This window comes from Manis pentadactyla, chromosome 11, assembly GCF_030020395.1.
Source record: "Manis pentadactyla isolate mManPen7 chromosome 11, mManPen7.hap1, whole genome shotgun sequence".
In the NCBI taxonomy this organism is placed as follows: Eukaryota; Metazoa; Chordata; class Mammalia; order Pholidota; family Manidae; genus Manis; species Manis pentadactyla.
The window spans coordinates 50,094,948-50,116,899 of NC_080029.1; the positions used below are offsets into that span (position 1 = coordinate 50,094,948).

At 34.4% G+C, this 21,952-nt stretch overlaps 1 protein-coding gene across 3 annotated transcripts in view; it reads right to left on the bottom strand.

The window, feature by feature from the left end:
• KLHDC1 (kelch domain containing 1) overlaps positions 1-21,952 on the bottom strand; it is a 47,044-nt gene that overhangs the window by 16,586 nt on the left and 8,506 nt on the right. For all 3 annotated transcript variants that reach the window (XM_057488482.1, XM_036917079.2, XM_036917090.2), the window contains exons 2-6: positions 13,089-13,159; positions 12,507-12,624; positions 12,020-12,138; positions 1,965-2,043; positions 351-434 (exon numbers count right to left, since the gene is read on the bottom strand). In XM_057488482.1, coding sequence (XP_057344465.1) covers positions 351-434; positions 1,965-2,043; positions 12,020-12,138; positions 12,507-12,624; positions 13,089-13,159 — 471 coding nt within the window. The remainder of the gene's footprint in view (positions 1-350; positions 435-1,964; positions 2,044-12,019; positions 12,139-12,506; positions 12,625-13,088; positions 13,160-21,952) is intronic.

Below are 21,952 nucleotides of genomic sequence, written 5' to 3' on the forward strand. Positions count from 1 at the left end.
TGTCATGCTATAACTTCATGTAGTGCTGACTTCAGGAGTCATGAGACAAGAGCTTTTTAAAATTATGGACTTTGTTACAAAAGGACTTTTTAAAAGAGCCTTTATTAAATCAGGGCATCACATTTGGGAGTAAAGAATGATGATGGCCCCTCTTTAGATATTTCTAGAAAACCTGAATTAGCCTGGAGAAAAATATGTGATTAAAAAAAAAATAGTTCTAGTGACAGCACTGAAGAGAACCCCTTTGTGATTGCAAACTCAGTTATTAAAATCCAAATAAATTAGTAAAAAATAATTTTGAAGGTATCAATAAATATATGAATATAAAGGTAACTTTTTACAATACCTACTTTAATTTCTGGTTGAAACCAACTATGTGTCTTTGTGTCAAATACATGAACATCATTATGCCATCCCCAGAATATCTCTTCTTCCTAAGACAGAAAATTTTTAAATATTTAAAAGCCTTTATAATTTTTAAATCATTGTTGTAGTTTCATTGCGTATTTGCTGAAGAAATATTAGACATCTTTAGAAAAATAGAGTTAAGTATTACCATAGTCATAAGGCAAATGCATACACCAGTGGCTCACAAAATGTGGTCCCCAAACCAATAGCAGAAGCACCTGACAGCTTTTTTCTCATAGTATTGCTTGCAATGAGTCATAATTTTACTTGCTGACAATAATCTAATTCTCTTAAAGTATTGTCTCTTTTAAAATTGCAGAGGACACAATGATATTTATATTTTAAAATCTGTGTCCCTAAAGTACATGCTCAGAATTCCTAATCTGTGCTACTAGAAACTTTAGGGGATCATGATTCCTTTTTCCAAAAAGTTCCAAACATTTCTATCTAACTGATTTGTCATTATAGGTCAAACTTATGTTCACTCTCTTTTATGTCTTCTGGGACAAAACCATCATTAAGGAAAAGATTTAGCAGTTACATTGTATTTAGCATCTTTCAGATTATTGAAATCTCCTATCACCACTCTAGTTTACTTCTGTGCTGTTTTTATGCTCTATGTCAGAAATACAGCATTCTTTTTTGTTAGAACTTGCCAAACAAGTCAAATAAATGAAACAATTTGCTTATTTTAGAATCTAAATGAAAAAATGTACTTGTACACCAGAAACTTCAGGACATGATTATAAACCTAACTGTACTATGGGGAAAAAAATGAGAAATTTCACTGATGAGTATAAATAATTAGACATAAACAATAGGAAGTTCTATTTCTGGTAATTATCAGTAATATTGTAAGTAGCAAAGTTTTAAGAATATTTCATTTTAAAAACTCAAAAACCATGTAAACACATGGAGAATTTCTTAAATACTCATATAGGAAGAGATATATGCAAAAGATACATATATATATACATTAATAATTGTAGAATAATAAGATATGCTAGTAGAATGTAAAATGGAAGAGCTACTGTGTATCTTCATGGTGGGATCAATGATTTTTTAAAGTTATCTTTTAAAAGATTTCATTTGTTTAAGTCATGTCTTCTTTCATTAATAATAGCTTCTTCTCTAATCAAGAATAAGTAGGAAATAAGTAGTAAGAATAAGTAGGAAAGGTAATATCACTACCAACTTGCTCTCACATAGAGGCCAGTCTGAGCTATGAACAGTTCTGGTGGACATACACAAAAGAAGGTGTATGTTAGTAACAGCCTCTATGACCAGTTTTTCCACATATGCTAAAACCTCTACTTGTCTAACCTAAACATGTATGAGCAATTAACAATGTAAGAATGTACTCTGCCAGTAGCCATGAAGGCTAATACTACTAGGTGAGAGAACCTTCTCTAACTGAATCCAAATCCAAAACAGAAAAAACATTTTTCCATAGTGTGAATTATGACAAATTGAAATCAGAAAGATTGGGCTCATTATTTCTAAGTACTTTAAGATGATACTAAATGAGAGAAAATGTATACAGTGATTACTCTTACCCAAGATGCATCATGAACATCAAAACAGTCTTGGAGTTCATTGTGTTTCCTATACCCATAGCCACCAAAATATATTAATCTGAAAAACAAACACAAAAGGACATACTTTAGGGGCTCTAGTTCCAGTTTGTTCATAGAAAGATGAAAGAGATCATTTCTCTCACTCTAATAAAAAAACTATGAAAACATATTTAAAAAAAACAATCAAAGGGCTAAAGGAACAAAGCAAACAAAATAAACTAATTCCATTTAAAGGTGAGCTTCCCATAGGAGAGAAGAGACCCATAGCTATGTTCATTCTTGATACAATAGGAGGAAGAAGAATCCAGCACACATAGAGTTTGTAAAAGAACCCACCCAAAACTAAAACCCACATGTTGGCTGGCATGGCAAATTAAAATCTTAAGAAATTCAGCCAGGAGGATTAAAGATGGTGGCGTGAGAGGAGAGACAGAGGCTTCCTCCTAAAACCACACATATAATACGAAAATGTAATTAATACAACTAATCCTGAAAGAGCAACAGGAAAGAAAACTGCATCAGTCTGAATACACCAGGAGAAAAGAACAGATCTCCTGGAACAGGGTAACGTACCAAAGCCGTGATCTGAGGCAAATAGTGTCTCTGTGGCATCTTATTACACTGATGGATAGTATTGCAATGGGGTATGGGGAGGACTTGATAATATGGGTGAATGTAGTAACCACATTGCTTTTTCAGGTGAAACCTTCATAAGAGTGTATATCAATAATAGCTTAATTAAAAAAAAAAAAGCCGCAGAGGGAGTTTGGGCCCACTGAACAACTCTTTCACAGTCTTCAGGAGGACTCAGGATTAGTCACGAATAGCTGAAGCAGAGAGATGAGCAAACTTCCTTTAGGCAACCTGAGCTTTCACCTATTAAAGTTTGGGATCAGGGCAGGAGAGCTAAAGGAAACACCCTAGAAGCATGCTAAACCATTACAGCACACAGGGTGGCTGCCCTCAAAAGTTCAGGGGAGGAGCTGTAGGGCTGAAAGAGATCTCCCAAGGTACAGAAAGCATAAAGTGGGATTGGAGAGCTAAGAGAACTATTTGGTAACCCAAAGACCTACCAATTAAGCTATAAAACAGGAAGGGATCTATAAAGTGAGAATTCAGCTGTGAAGCACAGTTGAAAAATCTCCAGACAACCTTTAGTGCTCAAACATGGGCTCTTGGTGAAAGAATATCTTGATTGCCTCAAAATATTTGCAGTCATGGTTCAACTGAATTAAACTAAAGCTGCAACAAAGCACAAACACAGATCAACTACAGATTAGACTGTCTCAACTTCCACTCTAGCAACTTGAAAAAAAGAAGAAAAGGCATGTCCTTTTTCTGGAGATAAATATCATTTATTCCAATTTTTACTACTCTTCCATACAAAATGTCTGGCATATGATGAAAAAATTACAAGATAAATGAAAGGCTAATAAAAAAAGTGACCCATGATCAAGACAGAAAAGAGTTAATATAAGCTGACCCCAAGGTGGCCCAGATATTGGAATGATCAGACACTGCCTTTGAAATAACCATAATAAAAATGCTAACAACCTAGTTTTTAAAAGATGGACAACATGTAGGAAGAACTGGGTAATTTAATCAGAGACATGGAACTGTAAGAAAGAACTAAATGGAAATGCTAAAAATGGAAAATAAGATTTCATAAATAAAGAATTCATAGCAATGGAAATGATCAGTGAACTTGAAGACAGGTCAATAGGTCTATAAAAAGTATCCAAGTTAAAAAACAAAGAGAAGAAAAGAGGGAAGTGGTAGGGAGCCCAAGCTCTTTGAAACAGTGTCACATGGTCTTATGTGAATAATAACAGGAGTCCCAAAAGGAGAAGAGACAAGTAAATGTAAAGAAGAAATATTTAATAATTATTAAAAACTTCCTAAAACTGATGAATTGTATAAACCCACCAACCCCAAGATCTCAGCATACTCCAGGCAAGATAAATACAAAGGAAACTATATGTAGACACATTTTAATTAAATCAATGAAGAGCAAAAATAAAGAACAGATTTAAAAAAGCCAGAGAAAAAAGACATATTATATACAGGGGAACAAAACACAAATGAGTGAATTTCTCTCCAGAAAAATGGAGGCCAAAAGACAGTGTAATAAAATCTTTAAAGCACTGAAAGAATAAAACAATTCTCTCAACCCAATGAGTGAAAAAAATCACAGTAGATATTAGAAATTACCTTGAAATGAGTGAAAACAAAAACATAATGAAACAAAATTTATGGGATGCACTGAAGGTGGTGGTCAGAGGGAATTTTATAGCTGCAAATATCTACAAATTTTTTAAAAAGATCTCAAACCCATAACATAGCTGTACACATTAAAGAACTAGAAAGAGAAGAGTAAACTAAACCCACAAAAAAACACACAAAAAGGAACAATAAAAATTAAAGGGGAAATAATAAAAACAGTGAATAGAAAAACAAAATTTGGTCTTTTGAAAAGATCAGCAAATATGACAAATCTTTACTAGGTTGACTAAGAAAAAAGAAGAATCAAATTACTAAAACCAGAAATGACAACAGGGGACATTACTATCCACATTACTGAAACCAAAGATTATAAGAAAATGCTATGAAAAACTATATGCCAATAGGTTGGATAAAATTGGTTAGATGAAATAGAAAAATTCCTGAAAAGACATACACTACCAAAAATCTGAATAAGCCTATGTGAAGTAAAGAGATTGAATCAGTAATCAAAAAACTTCCCAACAAACAAAATCCAGGATTGGAAAGCATCAGTGGTGAATTCTAGCAAACACTTAAAGATGAATTAATACCAATCTCTCTGAAACTTTTCCAATATATTAAAGAGAAGGGAATACTTCCTAATTCATTCTAACAGATCAGGCAGACAGAGACAGTACAAAAAAGAAAACTACACATACCTGATAAGGGAGTAGAATCCAGCATAAGTAAAGAACTCCTACCACTCAAAAACAAAAAGACAAACAACCCAATTTTTAAAAATGGCAAACAATTTGAATAGACATTTCTCCAAAGAAGATATACAAATAGCCAATAAACACATGAAAATGTTCAACATCATTATTATTCACCTTAAAAAGGAATGAAGTTCTGATACTTACATCACATACTACATCACAGTGATCTTTGAAAGCATTTTGTTAAGTAAAATAAGCCAGACACCAAAAAACAAATATTGTATGATTCCACTTATATGAAATATCTGTGATAGGCAAATTCATGGAAACAAAATAGATAAGACGTTGGGAGAGGTTGAGGAAAGAGAGAATAGAGAGGTATTGCTTAATGAGTTTCTCTCTGGAGTGATGAAAAATTTCGGAACCAGACAATGGCTGCATAAGACTGTGAATATAACCAATGTCACTGTATTATACACTTAAATTCATTAAAATGGCAAATTTTATGTTACATATCATCACAACTGTTTTAAAAAGGTATAATGAAAAGTAAGTCTATCTCTCTATTCTTAGTCACTCAATTCCCCGCCTAGGGCAACCACTGTTACCAGTTTCTTGTATACATGAACAAGAAAAACTTTAAAGGACCAAAAATAGTTTGTAGGTTTGGGTTGATTAAGTCCTGGAAAAACAAAAATGAAAAACCGAGTGGTTTACAGGAATATACTTCATTGCCCCTATGTTCATAGAGATCATCCCTTTACACAAGGCCACTCAAAGCTCAGCAATAGAGTTCAGTTCAATTTTAAGTTCCAGTCCCTACCATGATTCTTCCAAGCTGACATGACAGAAGAAATTAAGGCCTAACCTAGAAGCATATACAAAGTTATCAATTACTTCCTCTAAAATATTCTGCACACATCTGTAAATAGAATTCAACAGTATATTGAAATACTTGTTTACAACCAAGTAAGATTTATATCTAAAATACAGATATATATTAGAAAATGTATCACATCACTATTTAAATTGGGAAAAAAACTCTGATCACCTCAAAAGAGAGGAAAAAAGTATTTAAAAAAATCAATATTCATTGCTCATAAACATCCATGTTTAAAAAGGTAGGAACAGAATAACATACCTTCCTTGTATACAAACATGGAAATTAAATGTATATTAATGTGGTATGTCAAATCTCTTGGAAAAAAATTGAACTATTTAATAAATAATGATAGAACAATTAATAATTGAGCTGGAGAAAATGTATAGTTAAAGCTACCCTACAGTATATACAAATATGTTTCAAGTGAAGTAAAAAAAATCTAATGTAAAAAATCATAAACTTTTGACTTTGGAATGATGTAAAATATATGACAACAAACAAAATGTAAATAAATCCTAAAAATAAAAAGCAAAATAAACAAATGAATCTATGTGTCAAATGGGCAACATAATTACATAGAGGAAGGAGACCTTCTTAAGGCAACTACAAAATACAATATATGATTGTACATCTGTAATGGCATAGAATCTAAAAGTAAAAGAATTATAACAAAATTAAAACTGTTTTTAGTAATCATGTTTTCTGTGGTATTATTGGCATTGTGTGAATTATGGGATAAAGCAAATGAGAAATTTTGTTGGTGACACAGAACCAGGATTTTCAACATAGGAAAAAGTACATAGGAGTATTTAAAAGTAGTGAGGTTGGGGATTAAGCACTTAGTAGTTCCGAATATGAAATGGAAGTATCTGTATGAATGCATATTGTTTCATTAAAAAAATTTTTATTTCCTGTCTCTAGCTGCTAAAAAGTATAGATAATAACACACCCAGCATCAATGGCACACATGGCACTGCACTGGGACTGAGGTTTCTAATCACCACTTACCACTAAACAGAATCAGAATTCCTGACTACTGGTCAGAAATGGCTGACTAGTGACCTAGGACAGGAAATACGCAAGATGAGCCTGGAACATCTCATCCCACTGCAAAGCATACAAATTACCCTGTGGTACTTCAAAAGGATTCAGGAGTCACCTTGAAGAGGCTCCCCCATGACAAAGATGGGATAGCTTATGCTTCAATAAGAGAAATAACTCTATAGATTAAAATACTTAAAATATTTTGAATTCATGATTTCCTAATGATAATTTTTAAACTTACTGGTTACTTTGGACAATGCTAGAGAAATAATTGTTGAACACTGGGAAAAGGGAAAATCAAGGGAAAGGATCGAGGCTTTATCCAGATTTTCCAACACAAATTATATCTCAGTTACTAATAAACAATTAAGGAAAGTTTCTCTTCACAGAAGTATTCTACTAGTAAATGAAGAACAAATTATAGAATTACTGTATCAATACTTTGCATCCTCTTGTGCATAAATGGATTTAGGCAACAATCAGCAATTCTTGCTAACAAAGAGAGACAATCAGACATTATGTGCCCACTAATGGAAATACCTTACTATAAAGTAACTTTGTCTCTCTCCAAAACATACAACCAACCAAAGAATATGAATCTGATCAAGTTTCCAGATCTAAGTACCAATTCACAGAAAGAACAAAGTGTAGATGAACATGTCAAAAGATACCACAGGGACAAAATCAACGCAATGCAGACTGTTAGAATCTCTACAGCCAAATGACCTGGTTTCTTTTTCAAGTAAATTTCAGAACCAAAACAATAACAAAGATCAAAAAGGAATCTTCTAGAATGAAAGCACATTTAAGAGACATATCAATCAATTGCAATGGATAGATCTTACCATTATCCTCTATTTTTAAAATTGTTTTTTTTTTAATTTATAAGACAAACTGAGAAATCTGAATACTGAATATTATATACAACATGATATTTTAAAGCAAGAACAATTTAATCAAACAACTGAAGGAAACCTTCAGAGCAAAAATACAAGAACTCAAACAACAGAGTTGATAACCAGAAGCAGATTGGTAGGAGTTAGGAATGAAATAGAAGGAGAAAAATCCTTTTTGGAAATGAAGATCAAGTTGCAAAGAACAGGCATCACAGAAAATACAGTAAAGGACACAGAGGATAGAAATAAGAAAAGCCAGCAAAAAAATATATTAAAAATTTTGTGAGAAAATGATAAACTGGTGGAGAAGAGGTAAAAGTATAACAAGTTGTAACAGAAGGTTAAAAAACATGACTTAACAAAACTGGTGTTGAATGAAAAGGAGTGGGGGAGGGAAAAAGAGGCTGCAATCTAATTTTATTGATGCTTAGAGTAGGGAAACAATAGATATTGTATAAAGAAAAAGAAAGCTAACGGTAGTATATTAAAATATAAATGTAAGCATTGGAACTACTGAAGGTCTTAAACAGTGTAATAAGTGCCCCCCACCCCACATATACACACATAAAAGTATAAGGATTGGGAAAAGAAAAAAGAAAATCTACCTAATCCAAAGATATTCTGATTATTTAGAAAATAAAAAAAATCTATTGCTAAACTATTAGAATTAATAAAAGAGTTTAGTAAGTGTGCTAAATACTAGGCCAATACATATGAAAATCAATTGTTTCTATATACTAGCCAGAAACAGAACATGAAAACATTTAAAAGATACCATTTAAAATAGCAACCAGAAGAATCAGTACCTAAGAAAATTTTAATGAAAAGTGTGTATGACTTTTACATAGATACTATAAAACACTTCAGAAAGAAAGGCTAAAATGTCTAAAGAAATGGAGGGTTACAGAAGGAAGCCATGTTTGTGGACTTGAAGCCTCACTACTGTAAATATGTCAGTCCTCACCAAGTTGAACTCTAGATTCAATACAATTACAGTTAAAATTCCAGTAGGTTTTGTGGAAATTAACAAGGTAATTCAATATTTATGCAGAAATGCAGAGGGCCTAGAAGAGCCAGAACACATTTGCAGGAGAAGAACTAACTGAGAATAAATATGTTTACACTTTGCAGTTTTCTCTAATTGAGAATAAATATAAGTCTACCAGCTTCAAGGCTTATTATAAAAGTATAGAAATTAAGACAACATGGTACTGGCACAAGGACAGGCAAATGTTCAACAGAAGATAAGAGACTTCAATAACAGACCCATCAATATATGGACACTGAATTTATGGCAAAAATAGCACTGCAGAGTAATGAAGAAAGTATGATCTTTTCAGTCAGTGCTGCTGGATCAACTGGTTATTCAGTTGGTTATCCAAATGGAAAAATGAAACCTTACCCTTACTTCACAACACACACAAAAACCAATTCCAGCTGGGTTGTGAAACTGAACATGAAAGATAAAATAATGAAGTTTTTAAAAGATAACTTAGAAGAGTATCTTCATGACCCTGGGGAAAGAAAAATTTCTAGGACACAAAAGCACTACAAGGAAAAGATAGGCAAATTAGAGTATATTAAAATCAAATTACACCATTAAGAGAATGAAGACATACCTATCCAACAGAAATGTTTACCGTTATGTACTAAAATACATAGAATGTTCATAGCTGCATTATTCCAAAAAGTCAAAAAGTGGAAATGACCCAAATGGATCTGTCAACAATAGCATTAATAAATCTATTGTAGTACTTCATTCAACAGAGTAACACAGAGGAGAGAAAACAAACTATAGGTCACATGACATCATGAATGAATCTCAAAAATATAATTTTTGAAAAAAATAATAAAGTCTATAGGATTACATATATATAATATAAAAAAAGGAATAGGGGGCTAATGGAAATGATAATGTCAGGATAATGGCTTCCTTTAGGAAGGAGGCTGAGCATTGTGACTGGGAATGGACGTAATGAGGTTTCTAGAGTATTGATAATGTTCTCTTTCTTCTCTTGGGTAGTGGTTACATAAGTGTGTTCACTTTATGAGAGTCATTTAAGGTGTACACCTATGATTCATACTAGTCCTACAAGAATGTTCTGTAAAGCTTCAACATCTAAATTTTGAAGTATTTGTATATTGATAGACAGATGATCAATGAAATAGAATAGAAAACCCAGAAACAGATCCAAATACTGAAGGAATTTTAGTAAATACATGATAAAGGTAGCATCTGAAATAACTGAGTTACAGACAGGTAATCATCTAGAAAAATAGAAACCTGGACCCATATCTCATACCACCCACAGGGTAAGTTGCAAGTGAGTCTGATTCAAATGTGAAAAATAAAATGACAAAAGTATGAGGGGAAAATTAGTGTGTGACCCTGGAGCGGAAAAAGCCTTTGCAATCAAGACTCAAAATCAAGAAGCCACAAAAGAAATTATTGATAAATTTGTCTAAATAACAGCCTGAGAAAGCTGTTTAATGCACACAGAACTCACTTTAAGCAAAGTCAAAAGACAAATTACAAACTGGAAAATACTTTCATATTACATCACTGTCAAACACTTATCTCCTTAATACATAAATAACTCTCATATATTGAGACTATAAATGCCAATAATCAAATAGAAAATAATGGCAAAGGCATGAACAAACAGTTCAGAGAAAAAGAAAGAAAATTGCCCTTAAACATAAAAAATACATTCAAACTGAGAAAAAAAATTTAATGAAAATGAAAATAAGACTTAGACACCATTTCACACCTATCAGTTTAGCAAAAAAATCTTAGTTTGCCAGTAAACTCTTGGCAAGGCTGTGGAGAAATAAGCATTCCATTGCAGAAAATGCAAAATAGTACAACTTCTATAGAGGAAAAGTTGGTAAAATCCATTGTAATGGGTTGAACTGTGTTCTCCCAAAATTTCTCTGTTGCAGTCCTAATCCCTAGTATCTCATAATGTGACATATGAAGATAAAGTCTTTACACGGGCAGTAAAGTTAAAGTGAAATAATTTGGGTAGGCACTATGCAATATGACTGGTATCCTTATTAAAAAGGGAAAATGTGGAGACAGACAAGCACACACAGAGAGAATGGCATGTGAGATGAAGGCAGAGATTGGAGTGATACTTCTACATGCCAAGGAACACTAAAAATTCCCAGCAAATCACCAGAAGTTAGGGGAGAGCATGAGGTAGGGAGTTCTCCTTCCATGAGATGCACCATCCTGCAGCAAGAATAACATGGAATTCTGTAACTTCCCCAAAAACAAATTAAAATTCCCTTTGAACTCCATGAGTACCTTTTCAATGAAAATTGTCACTGGCAGGGAATAGATTCTTCTTCAAAATCCAAAATGGAACCAACTCTGCTAACATGCTATCTTCAACTTTTGGTCTCCAGAACCATCAGACAATATATTTCTGTTGTTTAAACCACTCAGTTTATGTTACTTTGTTATAGCAGACCTAGCAAACTAAACATTTATCAAAATTATAAATGCATTACCCTTTGACCCAGCAATCTAATTCTGAAATTTTATCTAACAGACAGATCTGTAATTTATATTTACATGCAGGTGTGTGTGCGCACATATAAAGATACTCACTAAAGCATAGTTTGTAATAGCAAAGAAATTGAAAGAATCTAATTGCTGTTTCATCTAAGATGGAAAGGCATTTATGTTACATTCACAGAGGAGAATACTATGCAGCTGCAAAAAAAACCCCAAGAACGTTTTCCAAATAGAGTTAAAAAAAGATGAATGATCTCCACTGGTATACTGTTGACTAAAAGCAGCAGCAGGGTGTTGAACAGTATACAGAGTACACTGTTATTTGTGTGCGGAGGAGGGGGAAAAGAGGCATATATACATATCTACATACATATTTGCTTCTATGTGCATGAAGTAACACTGATGGCAGTGGTTCCCAAACCTGTCTGTATCTTGGAATCACCTGAGGAACTTCAAAAAGTCATATCCCCTGAATTTTCATTGTATATTTTTTAATATGGTTTCAGGTTTTGAACCATGTGAATGTATTAACTATTCAGAAATTTTAATTAAATAATCAACTAATTGCATTAAACCAAATAGTTGTTCCCATAATGTTTGTATTTATGGCATGCTCTCATCCAGGATTCAGAACTGCCACTACCATCAATGCCAAGACAAATATGTAGTCCTACCTTGAAAAAAATTCAGACTTTCAAGTTTTCTCTCTTTTGGCCACAAGCTATAGTCCTTACTTAAGTTCAATTAATGAGATGATTTTGCTTCATTACCTGTCTTTATATACCCAGCAAGAAAGTTTATCACGTGGTGTGGGTGGTTGTCCTTCAAAGTTGGTGATTTTTTCCCAAACATAGGTTCCATCTCTTGTTCGCAAATTAACAAAATAAAGCTTTTAAAAGAGAAGAACACCATTAACAGACAGGGCATTTGAAAATTAAATCTACATCTGAGGGATCTGTGATCCAAAAATTAATAGTAATTCTTTATTCTTAAAAGGTAAAAATTTTAACCATAGAGTTAATGAAAATGAGACTGTTTTAAGCAAAAAATGATACATAAAACATACTGAAATGACCCTTTTTCCATCATATTCTTGCTCTATGGATAAAATTTTCACTTTATCTTTAAAAATCTCATAGGTAAAAACTCAAATTCTGTACATATATCTTCTTTTTAAAATATTTGTAAAATTGTGAGATGAAATGACACATTAAACTTTACATTTTGCTGCACTCCTGAACTGAAAAAAAATATTACTCGATTGCTGTATCCTTTGTCATCATATCCTCCAAAGACGTACAGCTTTCCACTAATGCAAGCACCACAACTTCCTGACATGGAGGTAGGGAGTTCTCCTTCCATGAGATGCACCGTCCTGCAGCAAAAATAACAATGAATTCTGTAACTTTCCCAAAAACAAATTAAAATTCCCTTTGAACTCCATGAGTACCTTTTCAATGAAAATTGTCACTGACAATTACAACTAAAATGTAATGATGGCCAATACTGTAAAAACTTTAAGAAGATCCATGGTAAAGATTTTTTAACCTACTGGTATGACAAATTTTCATATGTGTCACTTGAACTGGGAATTAATTAGAACAAAGCAAATTCTTCAGAGATAGCCTTAATCTTGAGAAAAATGGTAAAGGACAGAGTGGAAAGAGGAAGGGAGTAGGAGAAAGGAAGAGCCACAGAGAATACAGCACTGGAAGAAAAGGAAAGGGAGATAATGAATGCTTTAGTAAGTTCGAAGTATGGTCTTAAATTCCTTGTAGTCTATGAAAACATTTATAATAGATACTAAGATTGGACATTCTGCAATTTGAAATTACTTACCACAAACCACTATCAATATCATAGGTCCAAATTTCATCATTAGGCAAATATACTTCATTGTCTTCAATAGACTAAATAAAAACAGAATACATAAAATTATGTTTATCAATTACACAGTTACAATCAAATAGTTCCTCAGTATGGGAAGACTGCAATTAAAATGCTGTAAAACACAATATCATAAACAGGCTCTAGGATGGTTTTTTCAGTATAAATTAAGGTAGATCAAAAGAGAAGAGGAAAAAAGACATTTTCTAAGAGAAAACTGGCAAACAATAAAGGTCTAGAATACACAATAGCAAGTACATGAGTCTCAAAGAAAAGATTCAGGCCAATTAAACCTTAAAAAGGCATTCTGAGTAAAGGAAAAGAGCAAAATAACAACATTCAGAGTAGAATACTAAAGACTATAAAGCCAGGAAGAAAAGGAACATCCAGAAATGGCAAAATGTTTGGGTAAAGGGAAGGGATTAAGGAAGGAAATTTTATAAGGTGTAATTTAGGGCACTATATGAGATACCTTGACTGAGTACATATTTTGACCACCTATTATGTTTAAGGCATAGTGTTAGGTATTCATTAAATATAAAATCTAAGAATCAAGATAAGTTTTAATTAGTCAAAATGACAACTCAGAATCTGAATAATTTCTAAAGAAGCTGATAACACAAATAGAATAGTACATTCTGACATTTATGATAAAAAGTGAAATAACAGAATAACAATCTTATTTACATTAAGTTTAAAAACTTAAAACTTGGTTAAAACAAATCCTTATATAAATTCATCATAATTTCTTAGAATCTAAAAAATCATTTTAAAAATAGGTCATTTTAAAAGATAGCAGCTAAGGATTTCTAAGACTGCATGATGCATAAATTATTAACATACCAAGTAGCTCTAGCTAATTTTGTCATTGCTATGTTAGTTAAAATTTTTAAATAGTATCTTGACTAAGTTATCAGACTCCCCCCATACAACCGCTCTCTCTCTCTCACACACATACACACAGCAGAAAATCATTCCATTAATTCCAAGGGAACTTCCACTAATGTCTGACTGAGGAAGCTATATTAGATGGCTAAGTAAATAAATAATTGTAAGGGGAGTTAACTGTATGACTCTAAGGTTAATGGCATCAAGCTCTAGTACCCTCATGTGTACACCTTTATAACAGAAGTATTATGAAAATGGATTCTGTTACTATTCTGTTTAAGCCCCTTCAATGCTTCCCTACTGCTCTCAGGATAGTATAACATTCTTATGATTCTGCACTATATGGTACCTGCTATTCCTCCGAAGGTCATATTGTCTTTTACTCACTATGCTCTAGTCTTTCAATTCTTAAATCTCTGCACATTCCTTGCTTTACTAGGGCCTTTATCTATGCTCTTGTTGCCTGGCTAACTGCTTACTCTTTAGGAATCAGTTTAAATGTTGCTTCTCTAATCTTCCATAGCAAGGTTAAGGGATTAAGGTCCCCATTAAATGCTCTCATAGAGTCCTATACTTCCCCTTTGAAGTCTTTGGTTACACCCACTCACCACCACCACTAGCCTATACGCTTCATGAGCACATGAACCATGTTTATCTTTTTATATAATTCTGTTTCCAGAGCCTAGCACAGTGCCTTGCACATAAAATGTAAATGGATGATTGTTGAGTAAGTGAAATAACATCATTAAACTGACAGCATGCTCACCTCAGCCTGATTTTTTAAAGAAGTCCCTTTCATTAATCTTGAAGAGAGTGGTGCAGAAACACAGATGAAGCACAGAGGACATTTTGGGCTCAGTCCTTTTTCACTTTTCTCCACTAGATCAGACTTTTCTCCACTAGATCACTCCTATCAATATTCAAACTTGCCATAATGTCATTTAACTTTAAAAAAGCATTTTCTTTAACTCCTTCTATTTCTCTACCCCCTTCACAACAACACTTCCATACCATGTTAACTACAGTGAATATAATCATTCACCTTACATTTTCTCATCAGTCCAGTCTGACCTGGCTTCGGAGCCCATCATTCCACTAAAATTGCTCTTGTCAAGGTCACACTAATAAAGAGAATTAATTAACTGATTCATACAGAAATATAGCTCAGGAAGATGGAATATATTTTTAAAAGAAGTTAAGAGACATGGAGAAAAAGAAGAACTAAGTCCCATCAGAATAACGTTAAGACATAACAGAGTGAGGAAGGGGAAATCTTTGAAGAAACAAAAGCTAAGAGTTTTACAAAAATTTGGTGAAAATCTAGGAACTCCTAACAAATTCCAACAGGATAAAAAAAAACCAGAAGTCCAAACCTTAGACACATCATAGTAAAACTATAGAACACTCAAGAAAAAGATATATTCTTAGAAACTGCCAGTGAAATGATAAATCACCTTCAAACAGATGGAAGCTAATGACTAAATTCTCAAAACACAAGACTAAGTAGTATTAGCCAATGTGTTTAATGAAAGTAACTGTCAACCTTTGAAGTCTACACACTGTGAAAAATATCTTTTAAGAGCCAACGTGAAATAAATTTTCAGACAAAAACTGAGGCAGTTGGCCAATAACAGACTCTCACCTAAAGAAATCCTAACAGCCATGCTTCCTCAGGCAAAAGAAAAATGATCTGAAATTAAACAGCTGAAATGCAACAAGGAATAGTATGACAAGATATTGGTAAGTGTGTGGGTAGATTTAAACATAAAAAAAGGCTAACCTCTTTTTGATGCCTAATTTGAGGGGGGAAACAGGACAGGACTAACTAGGGAAAGGTGTGATCAGACTTAAAACTTTCTGAAGTCTTAACTGTATGGGAAGAGGGAAATGATTAACTTTGACCTCTACTAAGTATTCGTGTTGAAATAGGGTAGAGACTAGATGGCTAGAGAAAAATCATATTAATATCTACACAAGCAGATAACAATGGAAAGAGAAAAACAAACTCCTAAAACAATTCTCAAAACGAGAAAGTTAAAGGAGGAGGAGAAAGAAACAGAGAGGGGTAAATATAAAGCACATATGCTGAAAAAAGTATATGGGAATTACATTAAGTGAAAAAGGTCTAAACTCTCCAGATAAAATACACATAATGTCCAACTGGATTAAAATAATATCCAGCTAGTTTCAGGTTATAAGAGACACACCTAAAATGTAAAAATATACAAAGTTTCCACCAGAAGGTAGAAAAAGATATACCATTCAAATACTAACCAAAAGAAAGCTGGTGGAGGTGTATTAACTTTGGCAAAATAGATTTTAAAAGCAAATGACATTACTACAGATAAAGAGGACAATTACAAAATTATAAAATGTTTATTAACAAGAAAACAATTCTAAATTCATATACACCCAAAAATGTAGCCTAAAAATACATGTAATGTGATTCAGGATCAATTCAAGATGATGGCGTGAGAGGTGAGACAGAGAACTCCTCCTCAAACCACATATAATACAGAAATATAGTTAATACAATGAATCCTAAAACAACAACAGGAAAGAAGGCTGCACAAGACTGCATACACCTGGTGAACACAGCAGACCTCATGAAACAGGGTAACATACCAAAGCCATGATCTGGCAGGGCCCAAGCCCTTCCCCCACCCCAGCTCACAGGTGGGACAAAGAGAAACACAGCAGGGACGGGGTGGAAGCCTAGGACTGCTGAACACCTAGCCCTGGAGATCTGCTTTGGGAGAACAAACCTACATTGCATGGTGTTCTGGAGATTAGTGGGGTTGGAAAGCTAAGACAAGTGGAATACTTGGATAGACTGAGATTCCAGCTGTTTGTGGAAAACAGGGATCCACATCTGGCTGCTCTTGGACAAAGGAAAGGCGGGTGGTCTCAGAGGCTTCCTAGCAGCGAGAGGGCTGCTTAAGGGGTAGGATTTGCAGAGATTGCTGTGTGGGAGAAGGGATAAGTGGACAAGTTTGCCTGGGTACACTCTGCCCAGCAGGTTGGGAACTTTCAGAAGCTTCAGGCACTCCACTCCCCTGGCTGGCTACTCAGCTCTGAGGCTCCCCACTGTGATATACAGCCTGCTGTGCCTTCCTACTGGCCTGCCGGCACTGGCTCGCAAACCAAACCAGGAGTCCCTGCCCTGGTGTCAGGCCAGCCAGAGGGAGGCCCCAACTATGACAGCTACAGACGCAAACCACAGAGGCTTACATCTGTGTGCTCTGACCACTGGCTCTGACAGTGGAGACAGGTACTGCAGCCAGGAAGCAGGGAACAGCTCTTTCTTCACCCAGGCACCAGCGCGGCTCTCCTGCAACTCCCAACCTCACTACAGGGACTGAGCAGCTCCAGAGACTAGAGCTTCTGGACACTAGAGGGTGCCACATAGAAATATGAAACATCAAAGGAAACTGGTTAAGACCAAAATCTCACAAACCCCAGGAAAAGAGCCAAATAAAACTGAACTCACCAATCTTCCTGAAAGAGAGTTCAAAATAAAAATCATAAACATGCTCATGAAAGTACAGAAAAATATTCAAGAATTCAGGATGAATTCAAGATGGAGATTCAGTCACAAAGAAATTTCGTATCTGAAATGCAACATACAATGGAGGGATTTAAAAGCAGATTAGATGCAGTAGAAGAGATGGTAAATGGAACAGAAATTAGAGAAGAGAAATACAAAGAAGATGAGGCACAGAGAGAAAAAAATGATCTCTAAGAATGAAAGAATATTGAGAGAACTGTGTGACCAATCCAAACGGAACAATATTCGCATATTAGGTATACCAGAAGAAGAAAAAGAGACAGGAAATGTCTTTGAGGAGGTAATTGCTGAAAACTTCCCCAATCCGGGGAAGGAGATAGTCTCTCAGGCCATGGAGGTGCACAGATCTCCCAACACAAGGGACCCAAGGAAGACAACACCAAGAAATATAATAATTAAAATGATAAAGATCAAGGATAGGGACAGACTTTAAAAAGCAGCTAGACAGAGAAAAAAGTTCACATACAAAGGAAAACCCATCAGGCTATCATCAGACTTCTCAACAGAAACCTTACAGGCCAGAAGGGAGTGACATGATATATTTAATGCAATGAAACAGAAGGGCCTCAAACAAAGAATACTCTACTCAGCAAGATTATCATTTAAATTTGAAGTCACAATTAAACAATTTCCACATAAGCAAAAGCTGAGGGAACTTACCTCCCACAAACCACCTACCTCTACAGTGCAATTTGGAGGGACTGCTATAGATGGAAGTATTCCTGAGGCTAAATAGCTGTCACCAGGGGAAATAATACCAAGCAAAGAAAGTAGAACAATTAATCCAGTCAAGTGATAGACAAAGAGTACAGAATATGATACCCATTATATAAAGAATGGAGGAAGAAGAAAAAGGAGGAAAGAAAAAAAAGAACCTTTAGGCTGTAATTGTAACAGCATACTAAGTGAGTTAAATTAGACTGTTAGATAGGGAATTACCCTTGAACCTTTCATAACCACAAATCTAAAGCCTGCAATGGCAATAAGTACATACCTATCGATAGTCACCCTAAATGTAAATGGTCTGAATGCACCAATCAAAAGACATAGAGTCACTGAATGGATAAAAAAACAAGACCCATCTATACGCTGCCTACAAGAGACTCACGTCAAACCGAAAGACTTACACAGACTAAAAGTGAAGGTATGGAAAAAGATATTTCATGCAACTAATAGGGAGAAAAAAGCAGGAGTTGTGGTACTTTTATCAGAAAAAACAGACTTTAAAACAAAGAAAGTAACAAGAGACAAAGAAGGTCATTACATAATGATAAAGGAGTCAGTTTGACAAGAAGACATAACCACTGTAAATACCTATGCACCCAACACAGGAGCATGTATATATGTAAGACAAATACTAACAGAATTAAAGTGGGAAATATAGTGCAATGCATTCATTTTGGGAGACTTCAACACACCACTCACTCGAAAGGACAGATAAACCAGACAGAAAATAAGGATGGAGACACAGGCACTGAACAACGTATTAGAACAGATGGACCTCACGGACATCTACAGAACACTCCATCCAAAAGCAACAGAATACACATTCTTCTCAACTGCACATGGAACATTTACAAGAACAGATTATATACTTGGCCACAAAAAGAGCCTCAGTAAATTCAAAAAGATTGAAATTGTACCAACCAGCTTCTCAGATCACAAAGGTATGAAACTAGAAATAAACTACACTAAGAAAACGAAAAAGCCTACAAACACATGGAGGCTTAATAACATGCTCCTAAGTAATCAATGGATCAATGACCAAATAAAAACAGTAATCAAGCAATATATAGAGACAAATGACAATAGTAATTCAACACTGCAAATTCTGTGGGATGCAGCAAAGGCTATGTTAAGAGGGAAATATACTGCAATACAGGCCCCCTCAGGAAAGAAGAACAATCCCAAAAGAACAATCTAAACTCACAATTAAAGAAACTAGGAAAAGAAGAACAAATGAGGCCCAAAGTCAGTAGAAGGAGGGAAATAATAAAGATTAGAACATAAATAAATAAAATGGAGAAGAATAAAACAGTAGAAAGACTCAATGAATGCAGGAGCTGGTTCTTTGAGAAAATGAACAAAATAGAAAAACCCTGAGCAAGACTTATCAAGAAAAAAAGAGAGTCTACACACATAAACAGAATCAGAAATGAGAAAAGAAAAATCAGTACAGACACCACAGAAACACAAAAAATTATGAGAGAATACTAAGAAAAATTATGCTAACAAACTGGATAACCTAGAAGAAATGGGCAACTTTCTAGAAAAAATACAACCTTCCAAGGCTGACCCAGGAAAAAACAGAAAATCCGAATAGACCACTTACCAGCAAGGAAATTGAATTGGTAATCAAAAAATTACCAAAGAAGAAAACTGCTGAACCACGTGGTTTCACTCCTGAATTTTATCAAACCTTTAGTGAAGACCTAATACCCATCCTCCTTAAAGATTTCAAAAAACTAGAAGAGGAAGGTATACTCCCAAACTCATTCTACAAGGCCAGCATCACTCTAATACCAAAACCAGGCAAAGATACCACAAAAAAAGGAAATTACAGACCAATATCCCTGGTGAACATAGATGCAAAAATACTCAACAAAATATTAGCAAACCGAATTAAAAAAATACATCAAAAATATTATCCATCATGAACAAGTAGGATTTATTCCAGGGACACAAGGTTGGTACAACATGTGAAAATTCATTAACATCATGCACCATATCAAAAAAAGAAGGACGAAAACCACATGATCATCTCCATAGATGCTGAAAAAGCATTTGACAAAATTCAATATCCATTCATGATAAAAACTCTCAACAAAATGGCTAAAAAGGGCAAGTACCTCAACATAATAAAAGCCATACATGACAAAGCGACAGCCAACATCTTACTTAACAGCGAGAAGCTGAAAGCATTTCCTTTAAGATCGGGAACAAGACAAAGATGCCCACTCTCCACTGTTATTCAACATAGTTCTGAAGGTCCTAGCCATGGCAATCAGACAACACAAAGAAATAAAAAGCATCCAAATTGGTAAAGAAGAAGTTAAACTGTCCCTGTTTGCAGATGACATGATATTGTACATAAAAAACCCTAAAGAATCCATTCCAAAACTACTAGATCTAATATCTGAATTCAGCAAAGCTGCATGAGACAAAATTAATACACAGAAATCTGCTGCATTCCTATACACTAACGATGAACTAGCAGAAAGAGAAATAATCAGGAAAACAATTCCATTCACAATTGTGTCAAAAAGAATAAAATACCGAGGAATAAACTTAACCAAGGAAGTGAAATACCTACAGTCTGAAAACTACAAGACACTCATGAGAGAAATTAAAGAAGACGCCAATAAATGGAAACACATTCCTTGCTCATGGATAGGAGGAATTAATATTGTCAAAATGGTCATCCTGCCTAAAGCAATCTACAGATTCAATGCAATCCATATGAAAATACCAACAGCCTTCTTCAACAAACTAGAGCAAATAGTTCTAAAATTCATATGGAACCACAAAAGAACCCAAATAGCCAAATCAATCCTTAGAAGGAAGAATAAAGCAGGGCGAATTACACTCCCTGACTTCAAGCTCTACTACAAAGCCATAGTAATCAAGACAATTTGGTACTGGCACAAGAACACACCCATAAACCAATGGAACAGATTAGAGAGCCCAGATATAAACCCAAGCATATATAGTCAATTAATATATGATAAAGGTGCTATGGATATACAATTGGGAAATGACAGCATCTTCAACAGCTGGTGTTGGCAAAACTGGACAGCTACATGTAAGAGAATGCAACTGGATTATTGTCTAACCCCATACACAAAGGTAAACTCAAAATGTATCAAAGACATGAATGTAAGTCATGAAACCATAAAACTCTTAGGAAAAAAATGTAGGCAAAGTCTCTTGGACATAAACAAGGGCGACTTCTTCATGAACATATCTCCCCAGACAAGGGAAACAAAAGCAAAAATGAACAAGTGGGATTATATCAAACTAAAAAGCTTCTGTACAGCAAAGGACACCATCAGTAGAACAAAAAGACATCCTACAGTATGGGAGAATATATTCCAAAATGACATATCTGATAAGGGGTTGACATCTGAATTATATAAAGAACTCACAAAACTCAACAAACAAAAAGCAAATAATCCAATTAAAAATGGGCAGATTTGCTGAACAGACATTTCTCCAAAGAAATTCAGATGGCCAACAGGCACACAAAAAGATGCTCCACATCACTAATCATCAGAGAAATGCAAATTAAAACCACAATGAGATATCACCTCACACCAGTAAGGATGACCACCATCCAAAAGACAAACAACAACAAATGTTT